Consider the following 23,304-nt stretch of genomic DNA (forward strand, 5'->3'; position numbering starts at 1 on the left):
ATTCGTGAAATGGCCCCTCTTCAACAACTACACCTGCACTACCCCCCACCTCCTTCCCTATTATATTGATGACTATTAGTGCTGCTTCATGCTCCGTGAGAAGGTTGAACAATTCATCAACGTCGCCAACACCTTCTACACCATCCTCAAATTCACCTGGACCATTTCTGACACCTCCTTCCCCTTCCTGGACCTGTCTGTCTCCATCTCCAATGACGAACTCATGACTGACATCTGTGTCAAACTCACTGACTCCCACAATTGCCTTCTGACCCTCCTCCAAAAATTCATGCTCAATTTCTCCACCTCCATCGCATCTGCTCCCAAATGAGACATTCTATTTTAGGACTTCCCAAATATTCTCCTACTTCAGAGACCACAGCATCCCTTCCTGTTATTAAGGATGTCCCCAAGCGCATATTCCCCTTTTCCTGTGCTTCTACCCTTAAACCCTTCCCTCCCACAACAACAATTGGGAGACAGTCACCACGGTCCTCAAATACCACCCCAACAAACTACAAATAGAAGCCATCATCCTCTGGCATTTTCGCCACCTACAATCAGACCCCATTACTAAAAAGGTATTTCTCTCCCCACCCCAGTCCATTTTCCGCCGGGTCCGTTCACTCCGCAACTCCCCCATTAGCTCCAAACTTCCCACCAACCCTTCCCCGACACTCAGTACCTTTCTCTGCAACTGTAGGAGGTGCTACACCTGCCCCTACACCTCCCTTCTCATCTCCATCTGAGGGCCTAAACAATCCTTCCAAATCCAGAGAGAATCATCTGCACTTCATCTAACCTCATCTACTGTTGTTCCCTATGTGGTCTCCTCCATATCAGGGAGACCAAATGCAGACTTGGGGACCATTTGCGCTCTGCATGTGCCAACCAATCTGACCTTCTGGCTGCTGTCCACTGTAACTCCCCTCCTATTCCACTAGTGATGCCTATCCTTGGCCTCCTTCACTGTCAGAGTGAGGCCAAATATAAACTGGAAGAATAAAACCTCATATTTGGCCTTGGGAGCTTACAGCCCAATGGCCTGATTACTGACTTCACCAGCTTCAAAATCTCTCCACCCCCAATCTGTGCATCTTCTGACGCACCTATCCACTCCATCCTTCTCAATGACCAACCGCAATAACCCCCTAGGTAGACAAACAGGAGGCTTGAAGAACACGGCAGGCCAGGCAGTGTGTGGACGAACGGAGAAGACAATGTTTCAGGTATTACCCTTCTACAGGACAATATCCCCCTACCTGCTTCACCAGCTTCAAAATCTGTCCATCCCCAACCTGTCCATCTTCCTATTCACCTATTCAGTCCATCCTTCCAACTGACCAACCACAATAACCACCTGCCTGCATCCACCTATCCCCATTTCACCTACCCTCCCCTCCCCCCACCCCCACCCCCAACACCCAGCCCCAGCCCCAGCCCCAGCCCCTATTTATTTCTGGGGTCCCTTGCCCCTCCTTGAAATATTGACTTTCCTGCTCCTTGGATGCGCTCTGACCCGCTGTACTATTCCAGCTCCATGTTTATTGACTCTAGCTTCCAGCATCTGCAGTCCTTCAAACATCGTTTGAAGTTGTTCTGCTCACCTGTCCAGACCATTGATGTCTTCCTGCAATATACAGTATTTTTCCTTATTAACAGACAATTTATTTGCCTACAATCTGCAAATCACACCTTTTATATTTAAAGCCAAATTGTTAAAATGTACCATGAAGGACCAGTTCTGAGCACTGTGGAATCTTAGGGGAAGTAGCCTCCCAACCGTAACATCCAAATGTAACCTGTCACTTCCTGGCAAAGAATTCTGGGTCCAGCTTCCCCATTAGAAAATTTAAAGCTGAGATTAATCGGTTTGGCACATGAAACTTTGTCAAAAGATTTTTTTAAAATAAGTATGTAAATTCCATCAAATATGCCATCTTCATCAATCCCTCTGTACCTCATCAAAACATTCAATCAAGTTGGTCAGGCAAATCCATGACAATTGTCCTTTATTAACCCATGCCGCTCTAAATGGTGATTTAGATTGTCTGAGAATTTCTTCTAATAATCTGCCCAATATGTTAGGCTGATTAGGTACACTGAGGGTAATATTTTCCACCTTTTACAATGTTAGCAATCTTCCAGTATCTGTCTGTAGCCAGAGGATTGAAAAACAATGACCAAAGCTCCCATTATGTCTTTCATTATTTCCTAAGCAGATTGGAATTAATTTCAACTCAGCCTCAATTTTATCTATTTGGACATAATATTTATTTGTATTTGTTATCACATCCAATATTTCACAATCCTCAATTGCTCCTTTGTCCCTCTCCTTTGTGAGAACAGACGGAAACCAGGCTCACGTTTCTGCCTCCATACACTATCTTTTTAGTCCCCAGTTGGTCAAACATTTTCCTCAGTCATCTTCATATTTTACTTCAATATCTTTGGGTCCTCCTTGCCAATTATTTTTCATGTCTTCTCTTTGCATCTCTGAGTCCTCAAAAGAAAGAAAAATAGCCCTCTTCTTTTCACGCTCATCTATACTTTCTGCAGTGATGTGATTTCAACATCTGACATCATTTTTCTTTATGTAAGACTACTCTATGTTCTGTGACTTCCAGGTGTTCTAGATTGCTGAGCCTCACTTTTTTTACTTTGGAACATTTTGAAATAAATCTTTTACACATATCTTGCTAAATCTTGACTTCAATATTTTATGAGTCAAAGACATTTCAGACTTTTTTTTTCCATTGTTAGCGACACTTCAAAAATCTTGAAATAATCTAATCTTCAAGCTGGATCTTACACTTCATTTAAAAAAAATGTTCTAAATATCTTTAGCAATAAATCTGGTAACTTCTGTTTCTACCAAGTCTTCACAATTAACTAATAATCTGACACTATACTTACATTTTACTTACTGTTCACCTATTCCATGACCTGCATCCAAACAGTAAGCTCCACTTACTGCCCAGACATACCTTACCATATTTGGAAATCAGCTGGGTAACCAGTGCATCCGAGACGAAGCAGCTCTATACCTAGAAAGGGCACAACTGAACTATATCCTAACCCTTCATATTTCAGAATTTGAGAATTTTAGAATACAAAGTGAACCTTTCTGAAACAAAGGTCATATGCTTAAGCTGTCAGATAAATTGCAGTGACATGTTGTACATGGAAAGAAATCAAAACGTACATTGTGTGCAATGCAGGGTACTAACATTTTATGAATATTTTTAGAAACAGATAAATGTTCTATTTTCTTTTCTAATTGGGCTGGTGCAAGTATGCTGATGCTATAATAAATATTCTAAGTTAGAGTTTCTGCTTTATCTGCACTAAGATAGTTTCTGTTATATTAAAAAAATGAAATTAGACATTTGAACATCAGATATTCAAGGTATGCTTTTTGCAGAACGAAATGATCCAAACCAGTGTACATATACAGCTGGTGTTGACATTTATATGAATATTTAACTATTTGTAGCATGTATAAAAGAATATTTTATTACCCGGCTAAGATACAACCAAGTTTGAAAGTAAATTGGATTTTAACTGGATAATCCGATTGTCAAAGCCAATAGCACAAACATTTGCAGGCTCATAGTTCAACAGCTTTGATGAGATAAGTTAGCTAGAACAAAGATAGCAGCACAAGCATCACTTAAATTTGAACTACAACAATGCTGCTATTCTCTCTAAAAACACGACCTGCAAATCAGCTAGTGAAATACAAAATTCCTTTATGCTCCTGAGCAGCAATGTAGAAAATGGCACCTAGGAAATAACACAGTTCATATATATTAGATTTCCTACAGTGTGGAAACAGGACCTTCGGCCCAACAAGTCCACACTGCCCCTTGGAGCATCCCACCCAGATCCATCCCCTGATAACCCACACGCCCCTGAACACTACGGGCAATTTAGCACGGCCGATCCACCTAGCCTGCATATCTTTGGACTGTGGGAGGAAACCGGAGCACCCTGAGGAAACCCACGCAGACACGGGGAGAACGTGCAAACCCACACAGACAGTTACCAGAGGCTGGAATTGAACCCGGGTCCCTGGTGCTGTGAGGTTGCAGTGCTAACCAGTGAGCCACCGTGCTGTTTCAGAACTGAAACAGCAATAGCTCAAGTTGATTACCAACGTTAGAACGGAAATTGCATTCTACCACTGAAAATGTTTAAAAGGTTCTAGTCACAATTTGAATACTGAGCTCAGTCTGTTATATTGCGGAGCCTGGCCTTGACAAATCATGCTTATAAGGCATCACCTCTCCATTTGCTTCATGGCATCTACATCATAGCAAGATAGCACCAGCTAAAAGACAGTAAAAGCATAGGTCAGACTAAAGGTAAAGTAGACAAAGAGATTAAGGAGAAGATATGGCTGGGGCACGTCTCAAGAATTCCACACTCTCATCCGGCCAAAGCAGTTGTCCATAAAACAGTGAAAGGAATGAGGCGTACAGGAAGTATCTCAAAAGTCAGTATCAAGATGCTCTTGGAAAAGTGGACATAAACAAATGGATAGGCATATTAAGCTGTGCAGAAAAGTTCAAAATCAATTACGCATATATTTTGTGGTAAAGCCTCCATCTTGCTATATATGCCAATAACATATCTTTGCTTTAATGATGGGCATCTCTTTCTGCTCTTCCTGCACTTTCAAGACCAACAGAAATGTGCAATAACATAATACCATTAAAAACGTTTAATCTCTCAAGGAGCATTGAAGAAAGTTTTTTTTCTTGCTAATCCTGACACCAAGAAACACAAGCAAATATTAAGCACAGGCATCCAAACATTTGGTCAGAACTTTGGTTGAGTCGTCAAAAAGAACAGAGATCAAAAAGATAAATGGTTTACTGTGTGGGAATTGCAGCGCTTAGGCCCAAGACTGTTATAGACACTAATGAAGAAGAGGGAAAAAAAGCTGAGTTGAACAACAGGGCAGAAAAAGACAATAGACATTAGGTGCTGGAGTAGGCCATTTGGCCCTTCGAGCCAGCACCACCATTCATTATGATTATGGCTGATCATCCACAATCAGTATCCTGTTCCTGCCTTATACCCATAACCCTTGATTCCACTATCTTTAAGAGATCTATCTATCTCTTGCTTGAAACTATCCAGAGACTTGGCCTCCACTGTCTCCTGGGGCACAGCATTCCACATATCCACCACTCTCTGGTTGAAGAAGTTTTTCCTCAACTCTGTTCTAAATGGCCTACCCCTTATTTTTAAACTGAGTCCTCTGGTTCTGGACTCACCCATCAGCAGAAACTTGCTTCTTGCCTCCAGAGTGTCCAATCCCTTAATAATCTTATACGTCTCAATCAGATCCCCTCTCATCCTTCTAAACTCAAGTGTATACAAGCCCAGTCGCTCCAACCTTTCAACATATGATAGTCCCGCCATTCTGGGAATTGACCTCGTGAACCTATGCTGCACTCCCTCAATAGCAAGAATGTCCTTCCTCAAATTTGGAGACCAAAACTGCACACAATACTCCAGGTGCGGTCTCACCAGGGCCCTGTACAGCTGCAGGAGGACCTCTTTGCTCCTATACTCAATTCCTCTTGTTATGAAGGCTAGCAAGCTATTAGCTTTCTTCACTGCCTGCTGTACCTGCATGCTTGCTTTCATTGACTAATGTACAAGAACACCTAGATCTCGTTGTACTTCCCCATTACCTAACTTGACTCCATTGAGATAGTAATCTGCCTTCCTATTCTTGCCACCAATTGGAGTAACAAAACACTTTCAAGAACTTTAGGACATGACTGGGGTTGGCTAAAGCAAGATAATGGAGGCATTCAAATGGAACAAACGAAAATTCCAAATTTTGGAAATACCAAGTCAAGAGACAAGTTAGATCAGCTACAGGGCCTTAGAATAATAAATTCAGAATCTTCCAAATCCACGCAGAAGATAAGAGTACAGATTCACATGCTATTAATTTTAATTGCTTACAAATACTTCCTAGAAATATTAGCTTCTATTTGCAAATAACTACTTTTAAGAGGAAAAGAGAGGGGTACAAACATGATTTTAGAAATATTCTTCGGTCAAAAACTTCAATTAGCTGGAAGTCTGAAAGGACTCCCAATTCTTTAAAACAAAGTACATGAACTTTGGCTAAGGTTCAACAAAAAATTCAATCGATTCAACAGGATACAGTGCTTCTAGAACAATTTTTAAAATATTCATTCACAGGATGGCCAGTATTTATTGCCCATTCCTAAACTAGTGTATTGCCTAATGAGTTGTGTTGATTAATAATTCATCCAAATGTACCAAGAAAATTTCCAGTTGACCCCCAACTTCAGATAAACTCGCAGGAAGCATACTTGTACTAGCCTGATTGTTGCTCAGGTGAGGGGAAAACCGGCCACAACTCTTGCTATGCTGCAACAGCTGTATAAGCACGCGACAGAGAACAGATTTGACCCCGAATTGTGATGCTTCCTGCCAACACAATTTTAAACCCCACATATGAAACAAACTGTTGAGCAGACTGTAGGAGGGCATTTCTACTTGTCTGATATACACCACCTGGTGGTTAACGTTTTTAACATTGAAAGGCAGGAAGTAAAGACATTTCTAACAATATGCATTTCACATTAAATTGACTCAGCACAGCTGCACATAAATCTTGCTTAAGAGTGACTGAAGCATGCAGAATGAGCACAACAGCCATAATTTCCCAAATAATCTGCAGCTCTTTCATCTACATATTCTTGAATCTGACAGTAGTCTTGGTTTAAAATCAGAAATTTTTATTAAGCAAAAAACAAGAACTAGCTTTGTGCTCAGTTAAATAACAAAGTCAACTCAAGGGATGCAATAGTTTTGGATCAAAACCCTATACTACAAACACATTGAGGAAGACTCATGACACAATTAAAAATGAATAATATCTTATATAAATAACTGCAATCTGTTCTATTGTATATCAAACGCAGAACTCATTAGAAAACTGTAAGGTAGACACAGATAAAAGCAATCTTAGAATGGTTCAAAAATAACATTTGACTTTCAGCAAAAACAAATACAGATGGAAATCAAGAGGTATAACATTTAACATGAGTAAAGCTTAACAACTGAATAATCAGAAATGTTAATAAATTGGTGTTTCTGTATAATTTTGTGAAGACACTAGGCTACATTACACAGACATTGTCCGACTAAAGGCACAGAGTTTTGCTGACTACTTCATGTCTTGACTTACTGTCATTTGGTCAGATAACACTGAAGCAGATTATGGTGATTTGTGACAGAAGCTGGCAGATGTGGAAAACCACTGGTTGGCAGAACAATCGATGACACCACGACACGTTACTTTCTCACTTCTCAGAACTCTTAAAATACCTGGACTAAAACAATTCTAACCAACTTTATTGTAAAGGTCAGCAATAACTTGCTTAATGGTCATGATTTTATTCTTGTAGACTTGTAAATGAAAAAGATCACCCATGCTTGACTAACCTTTGAAGTTTTTCAATGAAAATCTCAATTTGTGTTGATTTTGCAGCCACTTCCTCTATGCTTAATCCACGAGTATATAAATAATCAACACAGACACTGCATGTGCTACAAGATTCAGGGTTAGCATTTGTTATTACTGCCTCCAGTTTTAAGATGATTCCAGCAGATTACTGCTGTCCGACAATGAAAAGGAGAAAATTAGTTGTTTAAACTTAAAACAACAAGCGATTGAATGGGTTATGTTATTTAGGTTAAGACAGAAGCAGAGGGATATAAATAAAACCTTTAAGTTCAGAGAAAGGGGGGAGAAGTACACTAAAGTAAATAAAGATAAAACTGTATCTATTTGTAAACTTACATTATTTTTGCTTTAATGAGTTAAGGATGCTGAAGTAATAAATTATTTGATTTCTTAAAATAGCTTTATTTTGTGAGGAGTTTCTTTACACTCCCCACCATAAGACAAGTGGCAATACTCGAGCAGCAAACATTAAAGAACTTGTTCACAAATAACAATATTTATTTGCAATACAATGATTCAAAAAAGCATCAAAACACTGTCAGCAAAAACTAAACACCTGAACACAAATCAAAACAAAAGCCTCTTTCAAGTCTGTTTCGTTTGTAAATTTAGTACTTCTAATCAAAAAGGAAACAAAAAAGGTCTTTTTTAGAAATACCAATAAAGTCAGTTAACAAATTAGATTAGATTAGATTCTCTACAGTGTGGAAACAGGACATTCGGCCCAACAAGTCCACACTGTCCCTTGAAGCATCCCACCCAAATCCATCCCCCTATAACCCACTCACCCCTGAACACTACGGGCAATTTGGCATGGCCAATCCACCTAGCCTGCACATCTTTGGACTGTGGGAAAAAACTGGAGCACCCGGAGGATACCCACGCAGACACGGGGAGAATATGCAAACTCCACACAGGCAGAAGCCCGAGGCTGGAATTGAATCTGGGTCCCTGGCACTGTGAGGCTGCAGTGCTGACCACTGAGCCACTGTGCTGCCGCTTAGTTATACAAATCTTATTTCTTCAACCGCAATTGAAAACTGATGGCTGTTATAAATGATAAAGAGCACAGAAGGTTTTTTTTTGCAACAAAGCATTATCGTGGAAGAATATTTTACAATTCCAGTGTTAAACCTATCCACAAGCATTTCATGACCCATCCCCCAACCTGAGTGAGAACCGCAGACTCTCTCAGAAGCCTTGAATTCAGGAATTAATGTATGTGGGCCTCAAATCACAAACAAAACAAAGCAAAAGTGAATAAAAAGCATTACAGAAAACAGGGCTTGACAACACTGCTGCACATTGAATATTTCTCAGAAATATCAATGGAAAATCTGAAGCATTTTGATGTTGCATCTTGTGTGATTAAATCTATACGTCACTTTAGAAAAACATCGTGCCGTGCTGAACAGATAGAATAAAGCAAGATTGCGCTGTGGCCATCAGCAACAGAACAGTACTCCAATAACAGTACTCCTAATAATATTCACTTTCAATAACAAAACCTACAGACAAATCAATGGTACACCCATGGGATCTCCGATATCAGGGTTCTTAGCAGAGGCAGTAATGCAGAGACTCGAACAAACAACTCTGCCAATCATCCAACCCAAACTTTGGGTCCGCTATGTGGATGACACCTTTGTCATCACTAAACTAAACAAATTAGAGGAAACCTTCAAGACCATCAATAATACCCTTTACTGGCATAACATTCACAAAAGAGGAGGAAAACACCAACAAACTGCCATTCCTAGATGTCACAGTAGAGCGAACAGCCAATGGGGAACTTCAAACCAGCGTCTACAGGAAAACAACACACACGGACCAAATACTAAACTACAGGAGCAACTATCCCAACACCCACAAACGAAGCTGCATTAGAACATTATTCCAACGAGCCACCACACACTGCAGCACAGAGGAACTACGCAGAGCAGAGGAAAATCACCAATACAGCATATTCAAAAAGAACGGGTACCCTATGAACACAGTCCGCCAATTCCTCAGCAATAAACCCAAACAAACAGACAAAACAGGCTCAGAAACCATAGCCACTCTCCCCTACACCAAAGACATTTCCGAAATGACTGCCAGACTACTCAGACCTCTTGGCATCAGGGTAGCCCACAAACCCACCAACACACTAAAACAGCAGCTAATGAACTTAAAAGACCCTATACAGACAACACATAAAACGAACGTCATCTACAAAATACCTTGCAAGAACTGTGACAAACACTACATTGGACAAACTGGCAGAAAGCTAGCCACCAGGATACACGAACATCAACTAGCCACAAAACGACATGACCCACTACCACTCGTATCCTTACATACAGATGAGGAAGGACACCACTTTGATTGGGACAACACAGCCATCCTGGGACAAGCTAAACAGAGACACGCACGAGAATTCTGAGAAGCATGACATTCCAACCGGAATTCCATCAACAAACACATTGGCTCCAAATCAATCTACCATCCCCTGAGAAAATGAACAGGAAATGACATCACCAACGCAGGAAATGACACCACCAACCCAAGGAAACCTAACCAGATAAATAGAAAGCGGGACATAACACCAGCGCTTCGTCGGAGGCTCACTGATGATGTTACCTAGTATGGTGACGAAACGTCTGAAAACGAACATTCCAGCTCAGCGAGCAAACTCACATCCAGTACTCCAATACAATCTCGTGACCTGATGCATCGCTCACTCTTCCATCATCATCAAGTCAAGGGATCAACTCTGGTCTCATGAGGAGTGCAAGATGGCATGTTAGGAGATGCACCAAGTGTACCTAACAATGAAGTGTCAACCTTGTGCAGCTACAGAAAAGATTACTTGCATGCCAAATAGAATAAACAGCAAGCGATGGAGCCAAGTAACCCCCCAACTAATACGGATCTCTATTCAGCATTCTTACCACATCCAGATATTAGTGGGGGTGGACAATTAAAGAATTCACTGGAGAAGGGATCTCCACAAATATTCCCATTCCTAATAATGGGGGAGCCCAGAACATCGGTGCAAAACAAAAGGCCTATGATTTGCGACAAAATTCAGTCAAAAATGCCAAACGGATGATATATCTGTTTCCTCCAGAAGTTCCCAGCATCACAATTGCCAGTCTTCAACCCATGCAATTCACACCACATGACAGCAAGATACAGCTGAAGGTAATGTTTTCTGCAAAGGCAGTGGGCTCTGGTAACATTCCCACAATAGCACTGAAGACGTGCTCAAGAACCTTCAGCATCCCTAACCAAGCTACTCTACTATATCTGAAACACTGGCACCTACACAATGTGGCACATTGTCTAAGTATGTTACATGCAATAATACGTAGGTCAAGTCCAACTAGCAAATTATCTCCCCATTAGTTGACTCGTGATCAAGTGATGGAAGGTATGAAAGTCAATGCCATCAAGCAGGACTTGCTTGGCAACAACCTGCTCGCTGATGCTGAGTTTCAGTTCTGCCAAGGTCATTCAACTCCTGACCTCATTACAGTTTTAGTTCAACATGGACAAGAGAGTGGAATTTTGGAGGTCAAGTGAGAGCGGCCACGTTGTACTTCAAAGCCACATTTGAGTATTCCATCAAAGAGTTAATGGGATTTAGAAGGAATACATTCCGCTAGTTGAAGTCATACCAGGCACAAAGAAAAATGGTTGCGGTCAGTGCATACATCTAGATCAAGTAAGATTGAAGCCATCACTGGTGGCTCAGAAGTACAGACATCACCACTGCACCACCTCCTCAGAGTAGTGTTCGAGGCCTCACCATCTTCAGCTGCTTCATCAATGACTTTCTTTCCTTCAAAGTAGGAAAGATCACTGATAATTGTGTTATGTTCTACAGCATACAATTCCTCAGATACTGAAGCAGTCCATACCCAAATACAACATGATTTGGACTGGCAAGTGTCAAGCAAAATTTGAATTATACAAGTGCCAGGCAATTACCAGCTCAAACAAGAGAGAATGTAATCATTAAACCTTGACAGTCAATTGCATTACCATTGCTGAATATTCAATATCAACGTCCGAGGATTACCACTGGCCAGGAACTGAACTGGAGTAGGCATATGAATATTGTGGGTACAACACCAGGTCAGAGGCTAGGAATCCTGAAACAAGTAACCCATTTCCTGACATGACCAACTACCTCCGCCTCCGCACCACCCCCCTACCCCCACACCGCGCCAAGCCTATCCACCATCTACAAGGCATCAAGTGTGGAATATGATCAGAATACACCCCAAGTGCCCAGATGACTGCAGCTTCAACAACACTCCAGAAGCTTGGATTTGTAACCCACTTGATTGGAACCACATTCACAATACTCACTTCCTCTACCACTGATGCTCAGTCGCAGCAGTGTGCGCTATCTACAGGATACACAAGAGAAATTCACCAAGGCTCCTTCGGTAGCATTATGTCAAACCCATTACCAGCACAAATGAAGGACAAAGCAACAGATATACAAAGAGACTGTCCATCTACCAAGTCTCCCACCATGGTACTCATCATCCTGCCCATTCCTTTAGTATCACTTGCTCAAAATCCTAGAACTTCTCTCCTTACAACATTGTGGATCTAATTACACCAAATGGTACAATAGTTCAAAGTGACAGCTCACCACCACCTTCTCAAAAGGAATGGGCAGTAACTGCTGGCCAAGTAAGTGATACCAACTTCCCATGAATGAATAAAAATAAAATTAAAATAATAAAGTTGTGAGTTTTCCCTAACCAGAGCAACAATCATTCGTATCTCTCAAAATGTATTCAAAACAAAAAAAATTATTTCGGCTTCATATCAATGAGGCGATTATTTTGCAAAAATGCTACTTTAAAATTATGCCACATTTTGACACAGCTTCAAAGCATTAATAAATTTGACCAATTTTAATTTTCTATTATGGAAAACATGAAAGAGTCTAAGGAAGGTATCTGGCATGTTTGCTGTTTTCAAATAAACAGACAAAATGATTTCCTCAAAACTAAGCCACCAGTTGTTTCATTTCAGGTTTCAAACATATTATTTTGAAACCAGCAGGGAGCAGCACTTGCCTTTTTTGTCAGAGGGAATTTCATCATTTCCTTTGCTCAGTATATACATCAGCAGATGCCAGGATATTTTTTAACCCATGGGGTGCTTTACAGTTAACTTACAGCATGAGGCATAAGTCAAACCACGGGTAGACACTTATGGTCCCTTAAGTCTGCTTACCCACTCAACAAGGTCACGGCTGAACTTTTACCTTAATATACTTTTCTACTGCCTTAATATCTGATAACTCCCTAAATGCCCACGAATACTTAAGCCTCAAGCCCCTTGGGATAAAAGACGCTAAAGGCTCACAACTCTAAGTGAACATAGAACATAGAACAATACAGCGCAGAACAGGCCCTTCGGCCCTCAATGTTGCACCGACCTGTGAACTAATCTAAGCCCATCCCCCCACACTATCCCATCATCATTCATATGCTTATCCAAGGACTGTTTAAATGCCCCTAATGTGGCTGAGTTAACTACATTGGCAGGCAGAGCGTTTCACGCCCTTACCACTCTGAGTAAAGACTCTGCCTGACATCTGTCTTAAATCTATCACCCCTCAATTTGTAGCTATGCCCCCTTGTACAAGCTGACGTCATCATTCTCGGAAAAAGACTCTCAGGCATCCTCCTTCTTCTCAGTTCTAAAAGGCTGACTCTCCCCCTACGAATATGACACCTTGTTCTGGGCCTCCCAACCAGAGGAAACAGCCTCTTGGAAGATATTTTATCAAACGCTCTGAATTTTATGCATTTCACCTACATCACCTCTATCTTCTAAAATCCAGAGGATATAGGCTTATTCTACTAAAACATTAACAACTTGAATAAACTGAGGTTAAGAGGCACACTGCTCAATGGAAGGATTTGATGGTGACAGTGCTCAGTAGTAATATCACTGGATTAGTAATCCAAATGCCCACACTAGTGGTCTGTGGTCTTGTGCTCAAATCTTATCACACCAGCTGCTGGAATTTAAATGTAATCAATAAAATCTGGAATTGAAAAGACAACACAGAATTTCTTTAAAAATATTCGGATGAGGGTGCTGCTGGTTAGACAGCATTTATTGCCCATTCCTAATTGCCCAGACGGCAGTTAAGAGTCAAGCACATTGCTGTGGGTCTGGAGTCACATATAGGCCAGACCAGATAAGGATGGCAGTTTCCTTCTGTAAAAGGACACGAGTGAACCAAATGGGTTTTTCTGACAATCGACAATGGATTTGTAGTCATTGTTAGATTGTTAATTCTAGATATTTATTGAATTTAAATCCTACCATCTATCATGTTGGGATTCCAACCTGGGTCCCCAGAACATTATCTTGGTCTCTGGGTTAACAGTCCAGCGATAATACCACTTGGCCATCGCCTCCCCCAACGTGAACATGGAACTAATGTCAATTGTTGGAAAAATCCACTGGGTTCACTAATGCTCATTAGGAGAGTAAATCTCCCAGCCTTAACTTGTCTAATTTAGATGCAAGTCCAGATCCACAATAACTTAACACCCTTTAAAATAGCCTTTCAATCCACTTAGTTCAGGGGCAATTAAGGATAAGCAACACAGGTTGGTTTTTCCGGTGAGTTCCCTATCCTATGAGAAAACTAAAACTTAACAAACTAAGTATTTTCATTTACTCAGAGGTGGATCATAATTTCCTTATTTACTAGAAGTATACATATGAATAAAACCCAAGTTTCATAAATGAATTGATCTGTGCATATCACATAGGAAGTACACAACACACCAGCTACTGTATCAAACAGGCATTATAATAAGACACGAAATGTATTCAATACTGAACTAATTTATGCTTTTTCGTTTTAAGTAACTGCTTATTTTTAGTAAAAGGTTCTGCATGAATAAGCATTTAAATTCAACATCTTTAGTTCAAACCTCCCACAAGTGTATAACATAATTTAAGTATATTCAAGTAAATCCAACTAGATTAGACTAGATTACACTTAAACTGTAAGTAAACAAAGCTTTTGAAATTATCTCAAAAAGTTCAGAAAGTAACTGGTCCACTCTGACTTTAAGCAAAATGTTTCCGCTTATTTTAAAGATTCCTATAAACAGCTTCCACGTGTTTTCATCTTCAAAATTTTCTTTTGATGTCCAGGTACGAAGGTAGTGCTAGATTAATGCAGTACACATTCTGGAATATTCTGCGATTGGTTAATACCAGGAAAAAGTCTGGATTTATTTTTAAATGGCTCAATTTGTAAGTTCCTAGCAAATGCACATTAAATACTTCAATGTTACGAGAGTTTCTGCCTCTACCATGGTAGGGTGTTCCAGATTTTTGCCACATTCCAGTCGAAAAACATTTGCTCACATCTCCTGGCTGTTAATCCTTCCACTAAGTGGAAATTCCTCCTGCCTACCCAATCTCAACCATGTCCCCCTCAGTCTCCTCTGCTCCAAGGAAAACAACCCCAGTCTATCCAATCTCTCTCCAGCCCAGTCTTGAACAGTTCTGCTTTTGCTTTCCTTATGAACATCATATTTGAACCACGTAGTTGCAAACGTAACTGGAGACACTGCTCAGAAACAGGGCATTTGGTTAAAGTGGTCTCTGCTGGTCTTTTATATCAAAGAGCCTCTTATTCCTAATTTCATCAAAATTTCTCACTTGTGCTTATCGACCTTTCCCTTAAATTTGTGTTAATTACCTCAATAATATTATGCAGGAGCACACAGTTTTTTCAATGCTTTGCTGAAGTAGTTTTTCCTGAACTCCCTGTTGGATTTGTATTTTTGATGTCTACTTTATTATTTCACTACAATTAGAAATATTTTTTCTACACTTACTCTATCACAGATTTACATTATCCTAAAGACATTCCTCAGGATTCTCTTATCTAGGAAGAATGAGTCCCACCTTGTTCAATCTCTCTCATTAAGTGTATTCTTCTGTCTGGCTAATTCAATAACATAAAATTTTGGATGAAGTGAAGCTGCCAGCCATTCCAGCTGGTAGAACCGGAAATTCAATATGAAAATGCCTATGATAAGTTGGCATTCCAGAACTTTAACATGAGATTACTGAAACTTGTGAAAGCTTGTCATGTCACAACGGTGCACACAACTGCTGTGAATGGGGGTCGGGGGGGGTTGTAAATGTGACAAATCCAATTATAAAGGTCTTTTGTGTTCACTGATAGAAGACAGTGATGCTTTCAGCTCACAGGCTCTGGATAATTCCCTCTCTTCTGCACTGGCATTTGCAGCTTTTAAAACTCCAGTTCAACTACAGGCATGGTTTCCTTAGCTCAGTCTCAAATTATTTCCCTAATTGCTTCAATAATAAATACAGTATTTCACAGCTCAGAATGTAGTACTTGATTTCAACGTTTCTGGTAGTTTGATTTCAGTTTTAGCTCCCAAAATGAAAAATGTGGTCTTGTACAGGTCCCTCTTATTTCTGAGATGCAACTTGCATCTTCTACAGTGAAGGAAGGGTAAAATGCTTTGAACAAAGTATCTGCCATTTCCTCATTACCAGATAACTTCTCCTGTCTTATCTTCTCAGCATTCATTATTTAGTCACTCTTCTTTTTTACATGCACCTGTAAAAGCTCTTGCAATCTGTCTTGCATCTCAGGTTAGTTCATTCCTTTCTTTTACCACCTTTTATCAAATCTTTGGTGCCCTACACTCGTTTCTAAAACACTTAAGTCCTCAAACTTATTACAATTCTTTGCAATACTAAGTTGCATCTTTTAATGCAATACTTTCCTTAATTTTCTTAGAAAACAATGGATGCATTGTTCTTGTTCAATTATTTTTACTGGAATGCGTTTTGATGAACATTTTGAATTGTTTCCTTCAATATTTCCTAGTGATTATTGACAATCATAATATCTCATAGTTCTTCCCTCATACCTACATAAATTGTTTCAAAATTGCCTGCAATTAGACCATATAACTTTCAAACTTAACACTAAATTTAACTGCATTAGGATTATGAAGCATCTTTTATTATGGCAATACTAATTAATTCAATTTCATTGCACACTGTTCTAAAACTGCTTTAAAACAATCCATATAACTGAATTGGTAACAAAAGCATTCTACAAATGCATTTCTAGACAACATTTGCCAATTTGATTGCTGCAACTATTTTTGAAGATTAAAACACCCCACACCTTTTAGGTATTTTCTAATCAACCTGCTCAGCAATGCTTTTACACTCCTCTGGGACTTAAACCTGGGTCATCAGGCCCACTGCATCAGCCCTACAACTCCTTTCATTATGCCTTTGTTGCAAACTCTAATCATGTATTGTTTAATGCTTGTCCCGGTGATATAACTACTGTTAGGAACCTATCAGCAACTTGTACTGGTATATTCTAACCACTGCTATTGTTAATCGTTCTCATATTGATTTTCTGAGCCAAAATTCTTTCTCACTATCATTCTATTTAGCAGGGTTATCCATATCCTTGTATATTCTGGGCTTCCCTGGAATGTTGCATACCCTTGAATACTTGTCAATCTTGACCATCTTGTAAGCATGTGTCTGCTTAACTGTCACTAGTTTTAAACTATTTGTCTCTATTTGTACCACTAGTTCCTCTAGCCTATTCGGAATGCTCTGTGCATTTAGATAAAATGATTTCATTTTTCAAATTATTATTTGCTGCATATATGTTACTCCCCAATACACTATCGTACTCAAATTCTGTGCCTTTCAATGTATTGTTAGATTTTCATAATTGAATCATAATTAAAAATATCTTCAATCTGCAGTTGTCCTACGGATTATAGAAATAAGATATCTTTACATTTAATGTGACCACATTGAAGGAACAATGAAATTAAAAGTCTTTGTTCTTAACTATTCAGTTAATCACATGCACTTTTCTTTCTGACTCAACACTCAATATAAGTTAGCATGTGTTCAATGTGGTAATACTTACTTTTTGCTATTAACCTGAAGTACTGAAGTAGCAAAGCAAATAGATATTCATTAATTCCTCAGGATACGGTTAGGGAGCTGAAAGCTACTTCTTAAATAGAGGAAATTTCTTGGACCTGTGATGCTTCAGTTTAATTTTCAGCAGTATAATAACAAATAGAGGCCTAAGGCTGATTTCCCAGAAATGCATTTATCTGGATAAATAAAAGTGTCTCTGGGGCCTCTCTCTCAGTCCTATGTTCAATTTACAGATAACACCTGGGTGCATAACAAATGCTCCATTGCAGCAGTTATCAAAAAACTACTGAATTCACTTATGCTCCGCCCCTCATTTTTAAGCTCATAAGGGTGCCGAAGTATTCACCTACAGCAACAATATTATACAAATTCAGTTTGATCTTGGCAAATTGGCCAGTCTATTATACTTGGCTGTCTTTGTAGTACTGTTTCTAGTGTTAGCTGAGGATAAATAAAGATAAAACCTTCCAGATTTAATAAAATGAAAAATATATTATTTTTAATTGCACACCTGCTTAGAGGAGAAACATCTCCAACCTCAAGCTTACCCAGATGCCTTTCTCCTCTTCTTTTCCATCATTTTCATCACCCTAATGAAAAGCAAAATTGCACTAAGAAACAAACTTAATTTAGATTTCAACACAGATTAGAAAGAATACTCATGGTGATTTTATGACAAAGTGGCAGAATTTTCCAGGCAAGTAATAAGAGCTAGATAATTTTTTGAACAATACAGATATATTAACATATTGTACAATATACAGTAATATTCAATTAAACATGACTCATTTCTCCAATTTAACCTAAAATAATTTTAATTTATACATTATTGCAATTTACAGCGTAAACAAGCTAGGCTCAAAACTCTAATATGGTAATACTGATTTGAAGTACATCCCCGTTATATTTTCTATTCATTTCATGTTTAAAATTAAATTTTCAACTGAAATTGATCAACAGAAGATCCATTGAGAGCTGGCAGGCACACCACAATCGCCGATTCTTAGTGTGACTGTCATCTTTCACTAATCATACAACAGATCCAACCACAAATTGAAGTAATACTTGCTATCAAACAAGAAACTGAAAAACAAATAAAACTATCCAAATTCTACAGGATATTTTCAGGAAGGAGTATATCAAAGCTGCTTAAAATTAAGGAAGGTTAAGACACAGTATTCTATCAGTTTGGACACAATACTAAATGTGAAGATTCTGAACTGAGGCCAGGAGAAACTGCCTTATCGAGAAGAAAAAAACAGAATTCTGGAGAAACTCTACAGGTCTGGCAACATCTGTGGAAAGAGAAACAGAGTTAAGTATTCAATTCTGATATGACCTGCTGAGTTTCTCCAGCATTTTATTTCAGATTTTCAACATTCACAGTACTTTGCTTTCATGTGACAGCTTCATACAAAGCCAGCATTTGTATGGAAAGAAAGCTGAAGTGTTGAAGGTTGGTGGATAGATGAATGAAGGAACAAGGAGAGCTAACATGATCAGAATTTACAGGAAGGTTAAGATTGGCACAGAGTACTACTAATTTCAATTTTTAAATGTATTGTTGCACCTTAACAGCAATGTTTAAAGTGTCAGGTTCAACTCAAGATCCAAAATAGTGTTCGAGTATTTAAATTCCACACCAACAGTTTTAATTTAATGATGTTCAGAAAATAAGTGCACAGGAATCATTCTAAGTTTGCATTAAATGTTTTTTGAGGCTCAATTGGGAGTTTGAGCTTACGGTGAGACATGTTATTTATAGCAATAGTAGAGGTTTTCACCATTTTCTATCTATTTGCATTATTTGATCAATACACCTAATTTAATGTAACATGTGTTCAGTGGGAATGGGATTTAGATTTGAAAAATATACTTCAGTTAGAATTGTTACAACCAACAGATATCCACACTCGATGTCGTGGGTGGTATGAACCCAAGTAAAGAACAGTACAGCACCTGTAAGTATATCAGTTCTCCTTTGCATTTCCACCACCATATTTTATATTAATTGTTTTATATAATAAAGCTATTTCTAATTTTCCTTCATCATTAGCACATAAAATGCAAAGTTCATCTTCTTATATTTCAATCGAATGAACGAGGGTTGAAACAATTTGTTCAATCTTGCATTCCTTTTCCACTTTAAAAAATGCTGACGATCAGTAAAATTAGCATCTCTCCCAAATGTACCAAAACTTAAGTAAAGTGTAAACTGTCACACCTAGAAGCAGCATCCATCAAAAGGCATAGACAGTCAGATTGCAAAAATATCACCAAGTTTTTATGAGTTTTTTTATTTTTCAGTAAATGTCTCCAACCGATTTCTATAATACGGCTCAGTTTTGAATGATAAATGATAACTCCTCTTTCACGAGTCTCATTTCAGACATCACATCTTAACCAATTGAAGATGCTGATTCCCCAGAGCAAGCATCGTTCTGACATAATAGGGCATCGGTAAGAAATACTAACATCTTGAGTCCAGTACGATACTCCAGTAGACCGTCTCTTCTCCCTTGGCCTTCGTCTTTCTCTTATTGACAGTTGCCTATCATTAACATCTTTGTCACCTTCAACAGCTTTTCCAGAAGCACCTTTTTGGAGCAAATAATCACAAAACAGAACTATTTAAAAATTTCTCCTTTCATTATTAACCATTTCCAATAATAGGAAGTAATTTGCATGAGTATAAGAAATGTTGAAGTGGTGCAAGAGAAAACTCGGGCAAAAAGAAATGGGAGGAAGGAGATAGACAGGGAAGCAAAAAAGCATGATAAAAAGAGGAGACATGTAGGGACTAAAAAGGGTTGATGATGCAAGGAAAGTTTGTCTTATTAGGGAACTGGCTGAACAAAAGAAAACTTTACATTTTCACTGAAGTTATGAATTATCTCCAATGTTTTGATTTTGGCTTCTCATTCTGAATTTCATGCCTTTAACTGCTTTTTTAGAGGAATGAAAACATTGTCTTTTTTGCCTTTTACCTATTTTGCGCACTGGAGGAAGTTGTAGTTTACCAAATACTTGGTGTCTTAAGTTCTTTTGTGGGATTTTACTGAGACCTCATGGTTCTTTCATATAATTTTTCTTGAATGTTGGATTTTGAGTTTATAGGATTGGCTTTAAGCAGGCTGCTTAAAGGTATGCACTGATCAGTAACTTACCTAGTCTCTTTGATATGCCAACTGCTTTTATGATAATATGTAATTTGACTTATTCTGCTTTTCTTCACTTCTTAAGAATGCTACTTAAAAACAACTGGATGTTACAAATTTTCCTTCACATGTTATTAACACAACAAAGCAGAACTTCCTTTGGATGGCTAAGAACATCCTAGCAGTGTTTAGGTATTAAAAATGCAGAGTGTTTACATTGTAAAATGGACATTGCTTATAACTTCAAGCAATTTATTAAGCTTGGATAAGAACAAAGAAAATATCAAACTTAATCAGTTTATCAAAAATAGCTGAACTCAGTACATCCATTGTTTCATCACTGGTCATATTTTAAAAATTCTAATCTTCAACTACAATATGCTTTTTCCTGGAATATTTCTAATGTAAATTACAAACTCATTGGGCACCTTTGTTCCCCCTGCAATTTAGCATGGAAGTCACAAAACATCCAAAGCAATGCCATTATTTGTAAACATATTTTATTTTAATCACTTCCTCAGTGACAGTCACGTCTTCAGTTACCAACGTCCCAAGGATTATAATTCTGTCTCTCCTCTTTCTACCTCTTTTATCCACCTCTAAGAAAGTAATTTTTACCAAGTTTTGGTCACACAGCCATACACCACCTTTTGGGGCACAATGCCACATTTTATGACATTTAAACCAGAAAATATAACTTCTTACTGAACTAAACAAACATAATCGATAACTGAGCCAATTTAAAGATTACCATTGTTCTCCATTTCCTTGGGAAAAATCTTTGAGTGTGAGCTGTAAGATGTTTGATCTATAACTCCATTCACTCTGTCTGGTTGGATTCCTGAATACTGGAAGCTGCCTGATGTGGAAGGCGATGAGAGAGGTCCAAGTTGACTATCTGGCTGTGATGTATATCGTGACTGCCGATCCCCAGACTGGTTACAAAGGAATAACAATGTGAAAAATTATGAACGTTCCTAAGGGAAAAAGAACACATTTTCTTGGATATATATAATTGCAATTTTATCTAAGGGTAGTCTTCACAGCCTCGCCACCGAATACAGATTCATTTGAATAAAACTGTGATAGAGCTTTCACTTTGGATGTAAATACCAAACTTGGTACCAAATTTTGCTTAAAATTGCTCAAATTTCAGGGCTTTTTTTTGAACCAAGCTCAAACACGCTTCTACATTGCTGAATGTAAAATTGACAAATAGGGTATGACCCAAGGGAAGATTAGCTTTTGTCAACTATGCAGATTTGAAGTCGGGATTGTTTTTCTAAGAAATGATACATCCAGTAACACTGAAATAGGGAATATTAGTTTTTAGAAGACTGCTGATAACTTTGGAATGCCATGTCCATTATATTGGAATGTCGTGGATTGTCTCAGATGCAGGGCTCAATTTGGCACACTGTCAAAACGGGCAAAGAATTTTCAGAAGTGACAGTTGGGTGTGGATTGTCCTAAAACCTCCTTTTGAAGTGGAAGCTCTTAATAAAACCCTTCCAGTTTTCTAACTGCAGAGCGTCGACCGTACAGGGAAAAGATTCAAGAACGGAAGGTCAACAAATCCTCCAGACCTGATGTGTTGCATCCTAGGATACTAAAACAAAGTAGTTAGAGATAGTAGATGCACTGGCAGTAATCTTGCAAGAATCCTTAACATTGAAGAAAAGTTCCAAACAATTAGAAAACCGTCAATATGAGACTGTTGTCCAAAAAGTTAAAGAGACTATAAAAGAAAGGAAGCAATAGGGGTTCTGGGTATACAAGCTATTAAAAATGACACGGTGGGTTCAGCAAGTGTTAATCAAGTAACATGAGATTCCTAAATAGAGAGAAAATACAAAAAGCAAGGACATTATGGCAAAACTTTGTAAAATTCTGATGCAATTTCAATTGGAGTTCAATTACGGAACCCATAATTTAAGAAGGTCACGACAGCTTCAGGAAGTACAGAAAATATGTGCAAGGATGATTCCAGAGATGAGAGACTTGAGTTATACAGACAGCTGGACAGCCTGGAGCTGTTCTCCTTAGAAAAGGCTGATGGGAGATTTATTTAAGGTTTAGAATAATTGGAGATAGTTAAACAAAATATATAGGGAGAAACTATTCATATTAGCAGATAGGAAGAGAACAAGATGATAAAGATTTCAAGTGAATAGCAAAAGAACTAAAAGGAACATGGGACAAAATTTTAATGGAGTGAATGGCTAGGATCTGGAATGCATAATGGAGTGAGGTATAGTCAGATTCAGTTGTGGATTTCAAAAAGATAACGGATTCTTAGTTGAAGACAATAACATTGCAAGGCAATTGGAAAAGGGAAGGGCAGTGAACCAGCCGAGTTGCTCTTGTAGCGAACCAGAAAATGGAAAAAAATGAGAACCGTCCAAGCTCTAACAGTCAAACACAAATCTAAAGAAACATTTAAGCCACTGTCATATTTGTATGTGCAAGATTTATCTGTCTGAAAAACTGGAAGAAAACAAAGACTGAATGAAGAGAAAGCATAGACACAACGGGGAAAGGTGATCACAATTGGATACAAAAGTAGCTTGACAGCAGGAGACAGAGGGGAATGGTGACGGCTGTTTT

The 23,304-nt window shown here is 38.6% G+C and overlaps 1 protein-coding gene across 5 annotated transcripts in view; it reads right to left on the reverse strand.

Moving 5' to 3' along the window:
- The window catches only part of LOC125462731 (protein phosphatase 1 regulatory subunit 12B-like), a 227,466-nt gene that overhangs the window by 47,614 nt on the left and 156,548 nt on the right, over positions 1 to 23,304 (reverse strand). For 4 of the 5 annotated variants that reach the window (XM_048553013.2, XM_048553012.2, XM_048553010.2 and 1 more), the window contains 3 exons: positions 21,449 to 21,632; positions 20,015 to 20,136; positions 18,088 to 18,129 (listed from right to left, as the gene is read on the reverse strand). In XM_048553013.2, coding sequence (XP_048408970.2) covers positions 18,088 to 18,129; positions 20,015 to 20,136; positions 21,449 to 21,632 — 348 coding nt within the window. The remainder of the gene's footprint in view (positions 1 to 18,087; positions 18,130 to 20,014; positions 20,137 to 21,448; positions 21,633 to 23,304) is intronic. The other variant, XM_048553011.2, reaches the window with a different exon arrangement.

This window comes from Stegostoma tigrinum, chromosome 21, assembly GCF_030684315.1.
Source record: "Stegostoma tigrinum isolate sSteTig4 chromosome 21, sSteTig4.hap1, whole genome shotgun sequence".
NCBI classification, from domain to species: Eukaryota; Metazoa; Chordata; class Chondrichthyes; order Orectolobiformes; family Stegostomatidae; genus Stegostoma; species Stegostoma tigrinum.